Raw genomic sequence first — 21,033 nt, forward strand, 5'->3', positions numbered from 1 at the left:
TATGTGTAAGAGACTTTTAACAATGATTATCGAAAACTAATGATTAACAAAACTATATTAGTTAGATATATGATTTTTTACACATTGACGTATAATATCTTTAGTTCTCTATTATCCTTTCATTTTTAATAATCACTAATTATACCTCTTATATTTCAAATTAATTATGTTTTAGGGCTTTGTTCTTTTTTACGAGAATAATTATTGTTACATAATTCTATTTATGAAAATTCAAATTTATCATTCATTTGTAAAATAACATAAATTTCAAAATTAAAATATCTACAATTCAACCCAAATAACACAAGGTTTGACTCATTTCAGCTACGAGCTTGGTATTAGTCAAACGTTTTTTAAAATTTTGGTGTATTTTTCAAATCGTTATAAAATTTATAATTTAAAACAGAAGTGAAAAAAGTTTTTGTATATTTTTTTAAAAAATAGTATTAATTTGAAACTATAAGATTTTTTAAAAATAGTTTTTGATTTTATGTCAATTTTTAATAGGATTTAAATTTTGTTTGAATTTGATTGGATTTTATTAATATAATTATATATTTTTCATTTTTCATTATATCCCATCTATTTTTAAATCTAACTCAGTTGTATATTTTAAAAACTCAGTTGTTAGAATTCCAAATATCTCTTCCTATTTTCTGGCGTTTAGACAGATTATAGATGGAATCTTCCAAATTTAGTGGACGAAGAAAGAAAGTATTTAAGGAGAATTTAAGAGTTGGATTTCAAAATTTACCAAAAAGAGAGTGGGAATAATTTAATTTACCCGATAATAATAATATTTCATAACTGGAAAAATGTCAAGCGGTCAGTAATATCTAGGACCGGACGTTTCAGTTCGGTTCTTCGGAACCGGACCAAACCGAACCGTTAAAACGGTATTTTTTCTGGTACCATTTTTAGAGAACTGAATTTTTCCGAAACCGAACCGAATCGAACCGAACTTTAAAAATCCCGAAAAACCGAATATTTTTAAAAGAAATCTATCATTTTTTAATAAAATCCGAAATCGAACCAAACCGATACCGAAACCGAACCGAGCCGAATATAATAAAAAACCCGATTGGTACCTATTTTTATAAAATCGAAAGAACCAAACCGATTCATTCCGTCGCGAACTCGAACCGTTTTCCGAAACGTCCACCCTAGTAATATCCTAAAGGAAAAATTAATAATATTTTCAATATTTAAATAAAAATAAATAAATAAATCGGAGGAGAAAATTAGTCACCGGCGCCGACGGGCCAACAAAACCACGTTAGCTCTTAGCTCATTTTCGCTAAGACTTCTGTTCTATTTCGTCGTACACTGTACCTTCTCTCTCTCTCTCTCTCTCTCTCTCTTGATCTCGATCTCGATCGCGTAATCTATACATACACGTGTATGTATATATATAGTCGCAAGCCTTTTGCTCAAAATTTTGAATCCCTTTGTGAAAGGGGTTGATTTTGTGGTCGAATCTTTTCGTTTGCTACTGCCCCTGTGTTCCTGGGTTTTGTTGTTTCGTTGTCTTTCTTCTGGTCTACTACGAGAAAACATAATCAGGTTCGTGTCCTTTTTCTTTTCGAGCTCGATTTCGATTGAGTCTGTTTCGTCCTTTTCGATCTGTGTTTCTGGTTTTGGTTTGACTTCTTGTTTCTTGTGTTGGCTGCTTCCTTTGTCTGGTTCAGATCGATAATTATTATGGTATTTATGGTTGGATCATATTGGGTTTGTCGGCTTTTACACTAGATTTATGATCTCTGTGAATTGAATCGAGGGTTTATGGAAACCGATGAAAAAGGAAGAGATCAATGCCGTTTTCGAGTTGAAGTTGGATTCTTTAGCTGAATTTAGATTCTTTAATTGTGGGTTTGCTCATGAAGAATTTGGAATTTGAACGGATGAGTAGGTTCTGCCTGTTCTTGTTTTTAACACGAGGGTTTTGTGTTTCAGAAGAATTTAAGGCTAAAAGATGCTGAATTTCGATCTAATTTGGCATCTTTAGATATCAGTTTAAATTCAAAGTAGAGAAGATTCGATCATGTATATGGTCAAATGATCTTTCGTGAAACTCAACGGTTTAGGAGAATTTCGATCACATCGTCTGCCATTTGATTGGCTTCAGGCTCTCTTGGTTTGGACAAAAGGAAAATCATGTCGGGTGGAGGATCGCAGAGCAGTTTAAGAAAATATTTGGGAGCTATCAAGGATACCACCACGGTTTCACTAGCTAAGGTTAATAGCGATTACAAGGTAACATTGTGGGGGTTCCACGAATTTCAGAACATCAATGAATGGTTTTGGTTCCTCTTGATCATGAAAATGGTCCTGGTTTGTAGGAATTGGATATTGCTATTGTCAAGGCTACTAATCATGTTGAGCGGCCTTCGAATGAAAAGTACATCAGAGGTACATATATCTTGCTGCCAAGTCAGAACTCGGGAGCATCCTGTCCATTTTGAGTTTTATATGCTGAAGAGTTGTAAAAACGAAACAGCTTAACTGCTTGAGTTGAGATACCGTCTCTTTGCAGCTATTTTCATGGCTATTTCAGCCACTAGGCCTCGTGCGGATGTGGCTTATTGCATCCATGCTTTGGCAAGACGGCTATCAAGAACGCATAACTGGGCGGTATGATCTCGCTTTCGTATCTCTTGGACTTCTGTCTATTTTTCATTTTCTTTAGTTAATAGAAATGCGGAAAAAAAATTTGAAGATGTTTTGTTGGAATCCATCCGGATGACAAGTGAATGTGAATTCTGTTATTGTTAATTATGTACAATATGCATCTTGGGCTATCTTCTCAGCTTCCACATAGTCGTAAAGAGAATGCAACTTTCTCTTTGTTTGAGTTGAAAATCCCGATATTAAGCTGTGATTACGGTTGGTTGTCGTTCTTTTTTTCTTTGGCTATTCAGGTTGCACTGAAAACTCTTATCGTTATTCACCGTGCGTTGAGGGAAGTGGACCAGACGTTTCACGAAGAAGTTATTAACTACAGCAGAAGCAGGAGCCATATGCTTAACATGTCTCACTTCAAAGATGATTCCAGCCCAAATGGTAGCTTTTTCCCTCCCATCAAATCTCTCACATAGCCGTTTTCTTTTTTTATTTCTTTCCCTCATTTTTTTCGCATTTTGCTTTTTAGCGTGGGATTACTCTGCATGGGTCCGTGCCTATGCCTTATTCTTAGAAATTGGATATACCCCCACTCAGGTACGAGGAACAGGGGAGGATGTCATGTCATTGTACAATATATACACGTATGCGTTGTGATCTGATCTGATCTGATCATGTTTGTAGCTATAGAGATTTCTTTGACATGGTAAATAGTATTTGTATTTTTTTTTCCCATTTTGTCTTTGGAAGAAATCATTTGATTATTCATTTGTGTTGGTTGGAGTGTTTCCGCGTCTTGAAGTATGATGTTGAAATCGATGCCCCGGTAAGTTTTGTTTACGACCGTTTCTCATCGTCTCCTGCAAATTTTGATTTTTTTTTCTTGGAGGATTCTCAAATGCTTGGTTTTAAATCAGAGAACCAAAGATTTGGACACTCCTGGTTTGCTTGAACAACTACCAGCTTTACAGCAGCTCCTTTTCCGTGTTCTCGGTTGTCAGGTTACAATTCATTCCCCTAATTTTTTTTTAGAGATGGATTGCCAGTTATGTCGGGTATTCTAGAAATAAATTGTACACTACTTTTGTTTCTTCATCTTTCGCTCCCGTCTCGTTTGAAATGTGTGGTGGCGTATCTTTGCAGCCTGAAGGAGCATCGGTTCACAACCACATAATCCAGTTGGCACTCTCGATGGTAAGCTAAATATCTAACGGGTCTTAATCCACGTTCTCGTAAATTATAATTATTTTATTGATGGGGTCCTCGTGGTTACGGTTTTAACAACCAGGTTGCTTCCGAGAGCACCAAAATTTACCAAGCACTAACAAATGGCATAGACAATTTGGTCGATAAGGTAGGCAAATGTTTCTATGTTCTCCGTTCTCTATCTTTTCATTCTACATGGATATCAATGGTTCCGTAATGGCAGTTCTTCGAGATGCAACGAAATGATGCTTTGAAGGCATTGGATATCTACAGACGGGCAGGAAAACAGGTAAATAGTCGCTAAAATCCATCTGTCTGGTGCGTTCACGCATTTTGAATGACGGTAAAGTAAGTTTTATGGTATAAACGGCGTCTTTCAGGCCGAGAGGCTGTCAGAATTCTACGAAGTTTGCAAAAGTATTTATATCGGACGTGGAGACAGGTTTACAAAGATTGAACAGGTGCAGATTTTCATGCTCGTGCCCGTGAATGTTGTTAGTACTGTTCTTCTCGAGCTTCTTTTTGATCTCTTTCGTGGTTTTATGTAGCCTCCCGCATCTTTTCTACAAGCCATGGAAGAGTATGTGATGGAAGCTCCATTGACCGTAGGAGTTAAGAAGGAGCTGGTAAGAGAGTTTAACTTATCAAACTGTCTCCTTTCCGTTTTTTTTTTCTGCCACTTACAGAGAACCATTTTTATCCAAACCCGACGAATATCTCCTTTGAATTGATATCATGCTAAACCGATCTTCATGAACTTCCACTTGGCCTGAGTTGATTTTTAACACTTTCATTTACAACGATAGGCTGTTGGCAATAAACTTACGGCTCCTAAAGAAGTTTTGGCCATAGAGTACGAAAAGCCTCCGGAGGTAGTTGAAGAGAAACCGTCAACGCCTCCTCCTCCAGAAGTGGTTAAAGAGGAGACACAGAAGCCCGTTGCTCAACAACCTGATTTGCTGGTACAATTCCTTAGCTAACTCTAGCATGGTGTAGTTTTTTCTTTCTTTCGAGCTTTGCTGACTCGTTTAATGTTATGATTACTACTAGTCTTTGGATGACCCGGCCCCCGTGGTTGCGGAAATAGAAGAGAAAAATGCATTGGCTTTGGCTATTGTCCCCGTCACTTGTAAGTTCCTCTCAGTAATATAGAGTTTGAAACCCGGGTTTTCATCAAATGCAGAATTCGAGATCCATCTCATTCGTGGGTAATGTATATTTTCAGATGATCAACCAACTTCGGCAACTGTTGGAACGAATGTAAGTTCGACCGGTTGGGAACTGGCGCTTGTAACCACCCCGAGCTCAAATGAACATGCTGCTGCCAATAGCAAACTGGTAACTTTGTCATACTGTTATTCTCTGTTCCAGGTTTTTGGACTCATGAACCGTTAAGTTTTCTCCATAGCACTATTAAAAGGGTTGTTTGTACCGTTCCTCGGGACATCACATCGATGAACTCTTGGTGTGTGTGTGTGTGTGTGTGTGTTTTTTTTGTTGGAAAAAGGCGGGTGGTCTGGACAAACTCACACTAGACAGCCTATATGATGATGCAATCAGAGCGAGCAACCAGACCAGAAGCTACAACCCGTGGGAACCAGCCTCATTTCACAACGGCTCGATGGTCCAGACCACGATGATGCACCAGGACCCTTTCTTTGCCTCTAACCCCACAGTCTCAGCTCCTCCCTCGTTTCAGATGTCATCAATGGGGAATCATCATCATCATCAACAGGGGTTCATGTACGGACAACCTAACCAGGGAATGACGATGAGACCTCCTCTGCAACATCCGAACCCTTATGGCAGCAACCCTTTCGTCTCCAACGGTAACACGAATACATACGGACATGGCGTTCCGGTTCAGGGTTATAATCCTTATTCAAGCTTTCTCTGAGGTTTGATACTGTGACTATTGATATGCAAACCCCGTGGTATTGGATATACCCCCACTCAGGTACGAGGAACAGGGGAGGATGTCATGTCATTGTACAATATATACACGTATGCGTTGTGATCTGATCTGATCTGATCATGTTTGTAGCTATAGAGATTTCTTTGACATGGTAAATAGTATTTGTATTTTTTTTTCCCATTTTGTCTTTGGAAGAAATCATTTGATTATTCATTTGTGTTGATGATTGTGTAATAATAACGTCTTTAAACCCTTTGTTTTTTTTTTTTGTGTGTGTGTCAAAGTGTATTCACTCAGCAGTTATTCTCTTGGAATAATAATATCTGAAATTCGAGGACCGTATGAACAGGGGAGGTTGAACGATAAGCCATCGTCGAGGATTGGATTCAGCTCTCGACACAAGTCCCGAAGGCGACAGCAAGATTAGCGTTCGTGGGAAAGATTCTGAAGGCGAGTCCAGTGTCTGGATCTGACAAATGAATTCCAAGGTACATCACTTTTACTGTGATCCAATATATACACCGTCTATACACACACATATACATATATACACATATACATATATATATATATATATATATATATATAGCCTAAGAAAACATGAGGCAGAGTTGAGGGTCTATCCAAAGGACATGATAAAGAGAAGAAAGAAAACAAATGGATCATCATAACCCTTTGGGGGGCCTCGAAAGATAAATGGTTGCGAATTCTTAGCCGTTAGAATCGAAATCTTAAATTCACCACAAAACTACTTTCAGGGATTTGCTCCTCCCTTTGTCATTTCTCTTCCACATCCACTCTATATCATCATTATTCCGAAAAATTTGCTGGTAATAGTGTTAGATAAATGTGGGTCTGGATACAGTAAGAAAGAACAATAAAAACAATGAAATCGAAATAAAAACGAAAGAACCGGATATGATCTTCTAGGCGTGTAGAACACTTTCCTAAAACGTTATTCCCTCCCCACCGAGCAAAGGAGAAACCCGAGAATACGTTTAGAGATACAAAGAAGATCAGCAACGATTGATCTGCTCCTCAAACGTTGCCCGAAACAGAAAAACTCGAGAAAGAAGATGAACAGTAAAAGATGGAGAAGAAGTAGCAAGTTTCTTCACCAACAAGGCTCACAAATCTCTCAAAATTCAATTAGATTTCATCCTTATGTGTTCAGACGTCTAGGAATGTTTTTAACACTCCAAAAGTCAAAAAGTGCAAGGATAGGGAAGTTTTTTTCCGAACAGACACGATTTTTCGTTCATTTGAACAACTCAGAAAAATCAGGCGGGTTGCTCATTTTTCGAGCGGTCGCTCATTTTCCAGTTTTGTTCATCAGAGAAAATGAGCTACCCGCTCATTTTCCGAGCGGTCGCTCATTTTTTGAGCGGTCGCTCATTTTTTGAGCGGTCGCTCATTTTTTCCAGTTTTGTTTTATCGGAAAAAACGAGCCAAACGAGCCGAGCCAAACGAGCCACCTTCAATATCTTCCGACTAATCCTTAACACTTAATCAATTCACGACACGTCTTTTACAAGCATTTTACTCCTCCACCACACTTGTAATACACGTGAAACAAGAATCCTTTGAGAGATTTTAAATTCCACCAATCTACTCTAAAATAACTAACAAATAGATCTCCAATCCGAAATCCATTATGCCTTAGATCGTCCAAGAACAAAGAACAGAGAAATATCTGAGATTGATACGATTTTCACGAATCCTAATGTCATTTCATTAGGCAATTATAGTGGGAAAGTTGTGTGCATACCAAAACTAATGCACCGGATCCGCTATTCTCTCTTAGAATTTGGTAAAATTAGATCGAAAGTTCGAATACTAATTTTTCATAACGTAAGAGAAAAATGTAGGAGTGGAAGTAAAAAAATCAAAATAAAAAACGGGGTGAAAGAGAAAATGTGGGGCGAAAAGACAAGACATAAAAAGATAGTATAAGAAAAAAAAATCCAACAGTTGGTGGTTCAGCGGTCAAGAGGTGACAAAGACATCCTTAAAATCATGGGTTCGATTTCACTAGTGGGGATAGATGTAATTTTTGAACCAAAATAGTCCATATACAAAAATTGATCCCAGGCCTAGAGTGGATATAGTCGGGACGAAGTCCCGGAAAACTATCCTAGATATCAAAAAAAAAAAAAATGGACCATGCAATATGTCCATAAGAGACCAAAACAATGCCATCTTCCTCGGGACCCAATCTCTCACATGTATGCCTCGTTGTCCCCTCAATCACATTCTCCTGTTCTTTTTTCCAATCCAACAACACTCTCTATCCTCTCTCCTCTTTCATCGGCATAAAACTCACCGATTCTTGTGCTGTAATCACCAAACCACACAGAGTAGATAAACCATTCGAAATTAACCGATTTAGGAGAAGCTCAGATCTAAGAAGAAATCGAATCCACAACTTCGTGTAGAGGGGATTTGTCATTTTTCAACTGAGTTGGAGACTTCTCTCTCCTCTTTCTTGGTTTTTAATAAATAGTTGAATCCGAATCTTTAGTTCAAGTTATTGCCAAAATGTGGGGAAACTCCAAGACATTTGGCTAGAAGTTCGTCCTACATCTAATAGGTTATGGGTTCGACTCTTTATTTATTCATTTGTCATACGTTAATTACAACTAATTCACATCTTATGTGTGTGTCGCGGACTCATACACTTAGACGAGGATTTATCCAACCAACGCATCCAAAGGACAAACAGTAGTCGGGTTCCCATGTTATAAAAAAAAAAAAATTAATTGCCAAAATGGGAATCATCATTGACCAAATTTAGGGTTTCTTTTAAATCTTTCGTTTAAACAAATTTCAAACCCCAAAGTGATCACGTTTAAATTGGCATACTATTAGAAATTATATAAATAAAATTTACGTTTGTACGGACTTTATGTAGTAACATTTAAACTGATATTATATGGATCCGCACTAATGTATAAGTTGAGATTAAATCTCTGTTCTAAAACTAGCTTTAGTGGTATAAGTTAGGGTTCATACTAATTTATAATAAGAATTACAGAGAGAAACAATTGTATAATTTCCTGTTGAATATGATAGCTTCTTGATTTTTTTTTTTTAATTTCATGGCTCTTCTTCTATAAAGATGAAAAATACAACTTGCAAAGAACCAAGAAACATACGAGTCATGTTCTTCTCTCTGAGATAGTATCTACATTCTGGTTTTGTATATTTACACCCAACGAAATAACATATATCTAAATCGAATTCGATATAAAATTGATTGTGCATATTTTTTTAAAATTAAATTAATTGAACTCGAATCAAATATAAAAATAACAAAAAAAACATTTGTAAATTAAAGTGTTTTTTTTAGAAAATAAGTAACAAAAATGAAGTCAAATGGAATCTTGATAGAAAACGAAACGAGCCGCTAAAATTTGAGTAGAATTATTTTTATGAAATAAAAAAGGAACTAGAAAAAATCCAGACTAAATAAAAACAAAGTTTTGAAATACCAATGTGTATAGTGGTTAAAAGGAAAGAAATGCATAAGATGATTAAATCCCTTTTTAATCAGAAAAGAAAAATAGAAAAGGTGATGTGATAATTACTTTAAATATCTCCTAAGGACAGTAGATTCTATGACTAAACTTTCTAGGCTCACTTTCAATCTTTTTGTCCCATGGGTTTTCACGAAAATAACAAGAACATATATTTGATAATTTTTCCCCTCCATATCCGAAATGCCACGTCAAGAGATATACCCATGAAGAATATATATATATATATATATATATTGAGCAAAAGCCAACTCATCTCATTTCAATTATTTGATCTACCGGTTTTTTTTTTTTTACGATGGAAACCCTATCCTACAACCTTTCGGGGCGGACACCGGACATCGCAACGCCTCTCAACCCATAGGCCGGACGAGAACGGCATCATGACAGTTTTTGCACACATTATAAGCTCAATATCTCAATCTACAATATTTCTAACCATGAAAATGAATATTACACTCTTGTAGTTTGTTCTTCCAAACGAGCCATTGATCAAATTGCCAAAAAAATAGTGGAAACAAAAACGGGTCATATACATAAATGTAGATCGCCAAGACAAAACAGCGATGTGTCATTAACAGGGTATTTTGTATTCTTATGATAATTGACAACTAGCAAAATTTGGTTTCATGTCTTCTCAGTGTAGTACCATCTTCACGTGATTCCCCGTTCCCTCTCCCTATATGAAACCCTAAATCTCTCTCTCTCTCTCCGAGATTAACCTTCACTCGCCGGAAAAAATGGAGTCCTCCAAATTCTTTGCCCTCTTCCTCATTCTCTCCCTCTGCATTTCCTCTTTTGTCCCTTCCCTCTCTTGCGGCTCCTGTAACCCTCCCAAGGACAAACCGGTCCACAAAAAACCTCCTTCCTCCTCCCCAAAGCTCCCTGTCCCTCCTGTGACCGTCCCGAACCTCCCCGTACCACCCGTGACCGTCCCCAACCTCCCTGTCCCTCCCGTAACCGTCCCCAACCTCCCAGTTCCTCCGGTGACCGTCCCGAATCTTCCCGTCCCTCCGGTGACAGTTCCGAAGCTTCCCCTTCCTCTGCCGCCGTTGCCAGTGTTGAACCCACCGGCGACCGGAGGAAATCCATCGCCATGCCCGCCGCCGCCTGGGAAGGCCGCATCGTGTCCGGTGGACACATTAAAGCTAGGGGCTTGCGTTGATTTGCTTGGAGGGTTAGTGACGATAGGGCTTGGGGACCCAGCGGTGAACAAATGTTGTCCGTTGGTCCAAGGGCTTGTTGAAGTTGAGGCCGCAGTTTGTCTTTGCACTACGCTTAAGCTGAAAGCCCTTGACCTCCAAATTTACATTCCCATTGCTCTTCAGCTTCTTGTGACCTGCGGCAAGACTCCGCCTCCGGGCTACACCTGCTCTCTTTGAAGGATTTCGAGGTGAATATTCTCACACCATATTATTTAGACAAGGATGATATCTATATATATATATATATATACAGAGAGAGAGATCATTGGTCAGACTAATCTGCTTTATTATGTCGTGTAAGTGTTCGCGTGCATGTGTGTACATGCTTGTACGTGCATGGATGTCCTTGTCACGTATATGTACAGGCGTTATGTATTAAATTAAAGGGAAAATCTAAAAAAAACACTCAAATTTACAATTTTGACAAAAAAAACACTGAACTTTTTATTTTATCAAATAAACATTAAACTTTTTAAATTTGACAAAATAAACACTTAACTCTTCTACGATTGTCAAAATAAATAAAAGGAATGACGTGGCCCAATTAGATGCAAACACGTCAGATTATTTTACTTAGTTTTTTGTTACAATCGGAAAAAGTTCATATATTTTTTTTTATCACTAAAAAAGTTCAGTGTTTTTTTGATAATCATAGAAAAATTTATGTATTTTTTGGATCATTTAAAAAGTTCAATGTCTTTTTAGACTGGTTTAAAAAGTTTAATGTTTATTTGACAAAAACTAAAGTTTAGTGTTTTTTTTGTCAAAATTGTAAAGTTCAGTGTTTTTTGTGGGATTTTCCTTAAATTAAATATAGTTGTCATGATTTATTACTTATGGATGTTTTCATAACCATGACGGCCATGTCTGTAGATCATAAAATTATTTTACTTTTTGGTATCGACAATGGTGTTCGGACCATTCGGACCCAAACATATCAAACTTTTTTTGGAGATTTTAAAATAATAATAACTTTTTATACACCATGTGCTAAAAAATATATTATAAGATGTTTATATCTTTTTATTGTAAAAATAGTTATGGATAGTTAGATAAGTGTATTATATTATATATATGTATATCTTCATTTAGCACATTAACATATTTTGTTACTCTTCACGTTCTTGTAGCATTTCATTTTAATTTTTTTTTATTGCAGATTGGTAGGAGCTTAAAATGGCATGAGAGGATGCCAAAAGTCTCTCGATTTCTCTATTTATCCAGTTTTATCAATAATTTTTTTATGTTCATTTTTATTTTAATATTAAAGCATCATTGATTCTCCTCTCTCTCTCTCTCTCTCTCTCTCTCTCTCTCTTTCTCCTCAAGTTGCATGCAATGTATGGTACGTGTGATTTCAAGAATCGTTATTCTCTTATATCTTTAGTCTTGTTTCTCATTATTCATTATTTTAACCAAAACTTAATGAGGAGAAAACATATAAATATGCCCAAGTTGTGGAAAAACATTTAGTTGGATTTGAATTATGTACAAGATCTTTTTATTTTTGTTACAGAATCGAAAATGACTTGTGATACCCAAACTTGGACAATCTATATATTGATAATAAAACATACAAAACATGTTTTTACCCCAAATTCAAATCCAAATATGGGAGAGATATTCGTCCTGATTTTTCTGATTTTTTGAGATATGTAATTAGAATAAAGGTTCGGTGAAATTGTGCATTAGAAAAAAATAATTCACGACATTATACATTGTCAGTATATAACATCGGTAGTATCTAGTTTGGATTTTTTCCCCCACGAAAATTATGAATTCAAAACTACATTTTGGATGGATATATATAGTTGTGAAAATAAATAAATTTGAGAGAACAAGAGAAAAAACTGAAATGAGATTATACTAGTGTACCAAATTTATTAGATTTAATTAGATATTTTTTTGTTATATGATCCGTACCGTAATAATTACATAAACTAAACGCTATACGGATTTGGTTGGATTTTAGTTAGATATAGTTTATTTCTATATATAAGAAAATTGATATCTAGTTTTAGTTTTGATCGGTGATAACACCAATATATAACATAACGGTTGCTTGCATGCCTTTGTCCTATAGCGACAGACATTGTAACCCTACATGACACGTGTTCGACTCTGAATGGTGGTTTACGAACGAAATGTGCCAAGTTTCTGGAACTAGTGCTAAAAGCCTAAAATATATTTTTTTTCCTAAATTTTAAAACCCCCATGAACAATAAAAGCAACTATTTAAATAAATTAAATTAAAATTTCCGGAAAATTGAAACAAAATCTATATTAAACAATTAAAAAAAGAAAAAATAATATTTTTCTACGCAAATTTAGCAAAATGCGATTTTTTCATATACGTATTTTTATTTTGACATAAAACTATATTTAAATTCAAAATTTTTCAAATTTCTACATATATAATCACATTTTCTTTAAAAAATTTCGATTTCTGCTAACTAATTCATTAGTTAGGTAATTATTATAATTACCATATATGTTAGCGCATTAGTTAATAAAATCCAAAAAAATTTAACCAAAATGATGATGATGTATGTAACTGTTTTAATAATTCGTATAGATATTTGAAATTTTTTGAGTTCAAATGTAGTTTTTTGTCAAATTAAAAATACGTGCATGAGAAGGTTACATTTGACTAGATTTGTGTAGGAAAATGTCATTTTCCCTTGAAAAAACTATAAATAAACGTCTATAAATGACTCACTCCTTTCCAAGATAAATATCGTTTCAAGTTTTTTTACAGTTTTTAATTAGGAAAAATGGAAAAAAAAAATCTGAACTTTTTAATTTTAGAAGATTAATACTCAAACTCGTGATATCCTCTAATAAATCATGAACTCGTATATTCGTATCATATTTGATCCTGGGTAATGACGCGACATTCCGATTATTAACACGTCAAAATTATAGTTTAATTTGGTTTTGTCGGTTTAATGCTCTATGATGTACTGTTATGCGAGTTTTATTTAGATACATTTGATGTATTGACACTTTCTATTAGTTTATGGATGAGTGTTTATTTCATTACGTATTGTGCATACGTGATATGTTATGAAATCCATGTATTGTTATGAACAATACTAAACTCTCTAGTCATGTATCATTGTGGGAATAATGATATACTAAGACTAGTATGATGTGTGATTGATGATCATATAGATAATCATAGGTATTGGATACGATCACGATCATAGGTATTCGTTGGAGAACGGAATACTGGATTGACCCCCATGAGATTTTCACATGGACTTACTCATGACTTGAATCTCATATAACGGTTCCATACTCATGACTTGAATCTCATATAACGGTTCCATGATTGGATCCTAAGATATGAGATATCTACGGAATCCAACATGAGGAGTTGCGTACTTTGAATACGTCAAACGTCTTGCGTCAGGTACGAAACGAATCATGTACTGGATTGTAGATAGTTAAGACGGGATTTGTACCTCTCGTAAAAGAGAGAGATATCGCTGGGCCCCTCGTGTGAGCGAGACTGTAGAAATGTGTGGCCGCACTATAGACGAACTCGTCTATTTCAGACAGTCGAACTCAGTGAACGACAAAGCAGTCGAATCAGATAAGGTGGCTTGTCCAAAACTTATGTTCGACGTATGATATCGCGATACAAAAGGATCATCAACCGGAATCATCACTGACATTCGTATGATCACGAACAAACTCTATTCGAGATAGGTAGTCATAGTGTCTTGCTAGAGACCGCCTATGACTTGTGTAACCGAAATAAAAGATTTCGGATAATACTGCTATATCAGATGAGCCTACAGGGTCACACACAGAGGAAAGGACAACTGCGCGAGAAGAGACGAGAAAATTCCGGTGGAGCGGAGGCCAGACCGATCGGTCCAGACACGTGGACCGGTCGGTTCAGAGGTAACGTGCAAATGTTGCTCGGTCCGAAAAATGTTCCAGACCGATCGGTCCAAACGTCGCGATTTTCTAAACTCGCTCTAATTAGGGTTTTAAGTGGGATTAACTTTAGGGAACGCCTCCCAAGCCTCTTGGCACGACTTTTAGACCCTTTGGGGAGTTTTTGAGAGTTGAAAACCTAAGAGTTAGATCCCTGAAAGCCTTGCGCAAAGAAGAACGTGTTCTTCAGTCTTAGCAGACAAGCTCCAACCGTTGGAATCCTTTCCGCCGTGTGGATACGTGTAGAGGGTGAGGTATCCTTCCTGCCTTACGTGATCGGACGAACACGTCAATTGATACATGCTCCGGATCGATTGAGGTAAGCGTTCTAACGTTTCTACAAGATCATGCATGATAGGTTTTTTAAATTTAAATACATATTTTTAATTTAAAACTCCAAAATCAAATAAAAATCATAATATTTGATATTTATATATTTCGATTGAAATCTAATACTGAAAAATGTTGAAAATGATGCGCATATGAATCGATAAGTATAAAACACATATGTGCTCGGTAAAATTACGTACGACACGAAAAAATTTTGTTTTCGACCTTACAAAACATGTAAGAAATGATAGAGAATTCAGATTTGAATTCAATGTATGTAATCATTTTTCTAAAAATGTTACTCTATAAACACGGGATAAATGAGATTATATAATAAAGAATCAATAATTTGAGTTTACCCTTTCGATAATTATCAAATAGAAATTTGTATTTTAAAAAAACAAATAAACTCTTCCAATAGTTTTTTTCTAATAGTTTTCTACTATGTGCAAAAACAAACTTAAAATCTCTCACAAAATCATTCAGATCTTGTTCCAATATGTTCTCTTTTATGTTATTAGGCTTCTAGTGCTTTTATAAAACACTAAATGTCGAAAGGATTCGAAATCTATGTAGTTTTCACCGACCGAACACGATTTTTCGCTTAAACGGTTGTGCAGATTTTACGACGATCGACTTGTCATCCAAAACGATCAATGTATCGTGTGTCAATGTTCTTCCTTTCGAGACTAGAATCAATCTATCATGTCCATGATCGACCTATCGTTAGAGACGATCAACATATCGTGTCGTCTGATCAAATTTTGTCTGAGACCAAGATCGATTGATCATCACCCGACGATCGACCGATTGTGCTCTGTAAGTAATTTGAGATTCTTTTTCCAAATACACGATCGACCTATCGTATTCCACAATCGAACGATCGTCGTCTCAAACTTTGATCTTTACGTTCTAAACCGAACATACCGTTTTTTCAACTACACATAACACATTATACAATTCATTAGCTATTATTTACAAGTATTAAACTCTTACACCATATTCGCAATACACGTGTTCGTAATATATATATAAATGAATCTCTGAGATATTAAAATCTAATCAACCGTTTATTATAAAATATCCAGCAAATTCTAGCTACATATAATTAATCACATAAAATAAAATAAAAATCAAATTAACGAGATTTACTTGTATAGATAATTGGATTATTTATAAGAGTCAAAACTTTTTTTACTTATAAATTAAAAATAATAATTAGATTACAATTTAAAAAAAGTAAAAAAGGAAAGAAAGAAAATAATAATTAGTTTAAAATTTATATAAATGATGAGAAAATAGTTTGGGGAAATATCTCTAGTGTTCGCCTTATAATTAGATATAGATTGAGTTTTAATATTTTTAAAACCCGAAATTTGTGTTCGGATTCGAGTATATATTTTTGGATCGTATAATTACGAAGATAAAAAAATTTCTATTATATTGTTGAGTTATTAAAAATATCTTATATTTTTATCTTTATTTATATAAAAACAATTATCGTTTTAATGATCTAATTATTTTGAATATAAATACATTTTAATAATTTTATAAATTATATGTATGTAACCTATGATTTTTTTTAGTTTTAATCAAAATATATTTAAAATTCACCTTGTTCGGATATCCGTATATATCAAAAATTTACAAAACTTTTAAATTAATTGATAAATATATTAAATATTCCATATATCAACAAAATATACAAACTCGTTTACAAAAAAAAAATATACAAACTCCAAAAACCGTACGCAATTTCCAATATGAATCGTTGTGGCAACGGATTCCTCCGTCGCCAAAAAAAAATCCCCCACTCTGAAAAGGAAAAAAAAGAAAGAGGAGAAGAAATGAAAATAGCAGAATAATAAATTAATTCGATAATCATACTAAATTATAATTAGTTGAGAATGTAGAATTTAATGACAAAAATTGCAGAATTATAAGTTTAAACGGTGATATATCTTGAAAAAAAAATATATGATAAATATATTAACAAGATTTTCTCGGTAAATGCAATATGATATATCTTGAAAAAAATTCCCATTCTCAAAAGGAAAAAAAAAAAGGAGAAGAAATGAAAATTTAACATTTGCGAAGTTGGGTTCAATGGGTTGGATAGAGAGAGAAGGGGAAATTGGAAACTTTAAACTTACAAAAGCAAAAAACACAAAATAAAAAAGGAAAGCTTTGGCCTGCCGATAAAAAAAAAGGAAAGCTTTAGCCTTTACCTCTGCCGGTAAACAAATGGAAAGTTTTACCGCCAAAAAAAAAAGGAAGTTTGTACGAGCAGGTTCTGTATAAATAGGCAACGTGGGGTGAGAAAGCTCCATATCTCAAACTCACCCCCACAAACATCTCTTAGTCAGTAGTCAGTTTCACTTTCAAAGTTTCTATCCTAAACAACAATGTCGACACATCTCTCCCAAGATTCCGGAACTGAATCTCGGACTCGGTTTCTGAGTTTCATGCGCGACTACTACACCGCCTCTGCTGCACTGTCAGATATCGCCGAACTCATCCAGAAACATGCGGGAGGAGAATCGCAATTATGCCCAGAGATTTCTCGAACAGGACTTGCGTGGCAGCGAAGCGTTCCTCGATGGGCTGAGGAGTTTGACAGAACGCGGCAGAGATATCACTGGGAAGTTGAACAACTGTCGGAAGGACCTCGTCAGGATTTACATGGAGGCGGCAAAGATGACGACTCGTTCTGTCAAATCGCGGGTTTCTTACGCAATGTCAAAGTTTCTGGATCAGAAGAAGCATTCCGATCTGAAACACGAAAGAGAGACCATGAGAATGGTTTTACCCTGGTTAAAAGACGTGGAGTGCGTCATCCACCTCACCATCATGGTTGCGCGCTCTCAATCGCTGGCGGAACGGATGAAACAACAGATGAGGGAACGGGTTAAGAAGGCCTTTCAGGAACTTATGAAGGAACAGATCAACAAGGCCCTGCGGGAATGAGTACCATCTCTTACCAAATATCCCCACCCATGTCAATCTTTATATATATAAAGATTGTTCAAAAACAGACTCGACCTCTAAGTATATAATTAATATAGATATGATATTCGTTTGCTACTGTTTGGTGTTTTGTGTATGTTGTGAGTTGAAGGATAATGCATTGAATGTTTAGTGTCTTCATGAATATAACAATCCAGCATCGTGAACACAAGTTTTCATCGTCATACATGCTACTACAAAGGAAGGTGCTCACATACAGAGAAGTAAATCCAATCTCAAACAAAGTTGAAGGGAAGCTTTGGCTCCATCAGAGCAACCGCTTTTACCTTGGTTCAAGCGGCGAATTTCGGCCACAAAATTAGGGTTTTACGGAAAATATGGTCGTTTTCACAGGACGAGGAAGAAGATTAACGCTATGCTTTATCTTAAGAAACCAATAATCAAATCTTAAAATTCGGATGGGAAAATTTTGTACCTGTTTCAGTTTCCCAGTAAGTTCAATCCATGCGGCCATGAATCTCCATGAAAGCCTGCATTTCATACATCGGAAACTCTAAACAAACACTTTTTTCCACGGAAATATTCTCGGCCGCCAAACAGAACACATTCCAGGAAAATAAAGATTAATCCATCATACTCACAGATCTGTTTGCTTCGTCCGCCATTTCCGCAGAGATCTTCGAGCTTCCAAAAGAGGAAACGAAACAACTTCCGATTTGGGCGAGAATCGCAGGAACCCGCGATGGCTGAAGCAGATGAGAGCGGTAACGGTTTCGGGTTCAATCTCGCGTGCCCCATTCGGTTTACCCATTAATTTCGGTAACCTGTTTTCATATCAATGAAACTAAGTAATATCTATATTCGTTCCGGATTACTTTGATTTTGATTTCGGTTTCGATTAAATTATATTTTTTATAATATTTCAAAACTTATTTATTTTGGCGTTTATTTTTATTTATCGATCCGAATCTATTAAAATTTTATTATTCTAATTTTTAACCCACCTCTATTTTCTAGTTCAAATTTGATTTAAAGACATTTTTTAATTAATAAACTTCAAAATCAAATAAAAATCATAATATTTAAAATTTATATATTTCGATTAAGAACTATCTATATATAATTCGTCACACAAAATAAAAAATAACTCAAAATAATGGGATTTACTTGTTATAGATAATTGAATTATTTATAAGATTCAAAGTTTCTTTTATTTATAAATTAAAAATAATAATTAGATTATAATCAAAATATAAAAAATGAAATATTGAAAAAAATATGAATTTTTAAATTTGGTAAATAAATATATAAATTTCTATTTTTTTTTTTATAAAAATACACAAACTTTAAATTTTTTTTGTGTAAATCTATAAAAAAACATTAAACTCAATTGGTTTTTTGTGTTGGTGTATGTGAAAATTTTCAAAATTTGTATATTTTTATGCACCTTGTGTAGACTTATATGAAACCTTTCAAAATTTGTGTGTTTTTATAAAACAAAATAAAAGTTCATATATTTATTTACCAAATTTAAAAAAATCATATTTTTTATCAATACTTCCAATAAAAAAAGAAAAAAAATAATAATTAGTTTAAAATTAATATAAATGATGTGAAAATAGTTAGAAAAAATATTTCCACCGTCATAGAGATCGAGTTTTAATATTTTTAAAGTCCTAAATTTGGGTTCGAATTTATATTTTCGAGTCGAGTAATTATCTTCGGGTATTCGGATATAAAAAATAATCATTATATTTTTTGAGTTATTAGAAAATATCTAATTGTTTTTATCTTTAATTTAATAAAAAAATTATTGATTTATGATCTAATTATTTTGGATATTCTTCAAAAAATTTATAAATTGTTTGTATATAATCTATAATTTTTTAGTTTTATTCAAAATATATTTAAAATTTATCGTGTTCACTTATCATATCCAAACATTGTAATACTGATAATGCAATTTAGGTACTCGAAAACTCAAGTTGAAATTCAAATTTTAAACTCAAGTTGAAATTCAAATTTTAAAATATATAACTCATCGGATTCGAATTTGAGGTTAAATACCTTAAAAAAAATTTAGATATCCAACTCGTATTCAGGTAAAATATTAATTTGCATATTTTATATTTTTTGACTCTATAAAAAATAGTTCATGGATTGATCTATCTTACCATTTAGATAAAAAAAATGGGTTGTGGACTTTTCCATATCTACTAAAAAAAATTACAAAACTTTTAATTTAATTGATAAATATATTAAATATTCCATATATCAACAAAATATACAAACTCCAAAAACCGTTCGCAATTTCCAATATGAACCGTTAGCGTAACGGATTCCATCGTCTGAAAAAAATAGCGGAGAAGAAATTAAAATGGCAGAATTACAAACTAATTCGATAATCATACTAAATTATAATCAGTTGAGAATGCAGAATTTAACGACAAAATAACGGAACTATAAGTTTGAACGCTGAACATAATACCGGAAAATCCTAGTTGCTTTGTCTCCCTTTAACTGTTTAACATAAGATTTTGTCGCAAAATTTATATCTTGAAAAAAAAAGGAATAAATATATAAGATTTTGTCGTTAATTTAACATAAAGGCAATATGATATATCTTGAAAAAAGAATCAGATTCTCAAAAGGAAAAAAAAAGGAGAAGAAATGAAATTTAACATTTCGGTGAGGAAAACAAAGTTGGTTCGGATAGAAATAAAAGAGAAAAATGGAAACTTTAAACTTACAAAAGAAAAAAAAAAGCTTTGGCCCTTTAACTCCACCGATATATAAAAAAACGAAAAGGAAAGCTTCCTTTACCTCTGCCGGTAAAAAAATGGAAAGTTTTACCGCGGGCACTGTATAAATAGACAACGTGGGGTGAGAAAGCTCCATATCTCAAACTCACTCCCCACAAACATCTCTTTCAAAGTTTCTGTCCTAAACAACAATGTCGACACATCTCTCCCAAGATCCCGGAACTGAATCTCGGACTCGGTTTCTGAATTTCATGCGCGACTACCACACCGCCTCCGCTGCGCTGTCAGGTATCGCCGACCTCATCGGGAAATATGCGGAGGAGAATCGCGATTACGCCAAGAGATTTCTCGAACAGGATTTGCACGGCGACGAAACGTTCCTCGACGGGCTGAGGATTTTGACAGAACGCGGCAGAGATATCACTGGGAAGTTGAACAACTGTCGGAACGACCTCGTCAGGATTTACATGGAGGCGGCAAAGATGACGACTGGTTCTGTCAAATCGTGGGTTTCTTACGCAGTGTCGAAGTTTCTGGATCGGAAG

The 21,033-nt window shown here is 34.7% G+C and overlaps 4 protein-coding genes across 6 annotated transcripts in view; 3 read left to right on the forward strand and 1 right to left on the reverse strand.

The window, feature by feature from the left end:
- The first annotated feature begins 1,280 nt into the window (after positions 1 to 1,280).
- Positions 1,281 to 6,001, forward strand: LOC104815302 (putative clathrin assembly protein At5g35200). Its single transcript, XM_010543645.2, has 17 exons — positions 1,281 to 1,563; positions 2,126 to 2,253; positions 2,340 to 2,409; positions 2,534 to 2,631; positions 2,919 to 3,060; positions 3,149 to 3,196; positions 3,393 to 3,445; positions 3,537 to 3,620; positions 3,763 to 3,813; positions 3,908 to 3,973; positions 4,049 to 4,114; positions 4,206 to 4,286; positions 4,374 to 4,451; positions 4,632 to 4,787; positions 4,876 to 4,954; positions 5,051 to 5,163; positions 5,333 to 6,001. The coding sequence occupies exons 2-17, from the start codon at positions 2,155 to 2,157 to the stop codon at positions 5,720 to 5,722; spliced, it is 1,674 nt and encodes a 557-aa protein (XP_010541947.1). The 5' UTR covers positions 1,281 to 1,563; positions 2,126 to 2,154; the 3' UTR covers positions 5,723 to 6,001.
- Positions 6,002 to 9,951: 3,950 nt separating this feature from the next.
- On the forward strand, positions 9,952 to 11,765 carry LOC104815431 (36.4 kDa proline-rich protein-like). Its single transcript, XM_019202726.1, has 2 exons — positions 9,952 to 10,669; positions 11,641 to 11,765. Exon 1 carries the CDS (start codon positions 10,017 to 10,019, stop codon positions 10,656 to 10,658), a length of 642 nt encoding a protein of 213 aa, XP_019058271.1. The 5' UTR covers positions 9,952 to 10,016; the 3' UTR covers positions 10,659 to 10,669; positions 11,641 to 11,765.
- Positions 11,766 to 16,825: 5,060 nt separating this feature from the next.
- Positions 16,826 to 18,553, reverse strand: LOC104815303. 3 transcript variants are annotated; one of them, XM_010543648.1, is made up of 4 exons: positions 18,368 to 18,553; positions 18,202 to 18,256; positions 17,606 to 17,630; positions 16,826 to 17,531 (listed from the first exon to the last, which is right to left on the reverse strand). In XM_010543648.1, the coding sequence occupies exons 1-4, from the start codon at positions 18,535 to 18,537 to the stop codon at positions 17,473 to 17,475; spliced, it is 309 nt and encodes a 102-aa protein (XP_010541950.1). In that variant the 5' UTR covers positions 18,538 to 18,553; the 3' UTR covers positions 16,826 to 17,472. The 3 variants fall into 3 exon arrangements, with proteins under 3 accessions (XP_010541950.1, XP_010541948.1, XP_010541949.1); XM_010543646.1 differs by having other exon boundaries at positions 17,606 to 17,714; XM_010543647.1 differs by having other exon boundaries at positions 17,601 to 17,714.
- A 1,784-nt stretch (positions 18,554 to 20,337) lies between these two features.
- Positions 20,338 to 21,033, forward strand: part of LOC104815304 — a 1,129-nt gene continuing 433 nt past the window's right edge. The window contains exon 1 of the mRNA XM_010543649.2: positions 20,338 to 21,033. Within this exon, the coding sequence (XP_010541951.1) occupies positions 20,680 to 21,033 (354 nt within the window). The 5' untranslated portion in view covers positions 20,338 to 20,679.

This window comes from Tarenaya hassleriana, unplaced genomic scaffold, assembly GCF_000463585.1.
Source record: "Tarenaya hassleriana unplaced genomic scaffold, ASM46358v1 Cleome23, whole genome shotgun sequence".
NCBI classification, from domain to species: Eukaryota; Viridiplantae; Streptophyta; class Magnoliopsida; order Brassicales; family Cleomaceae; genus Tarenaya; species Tarenaya hassleriana.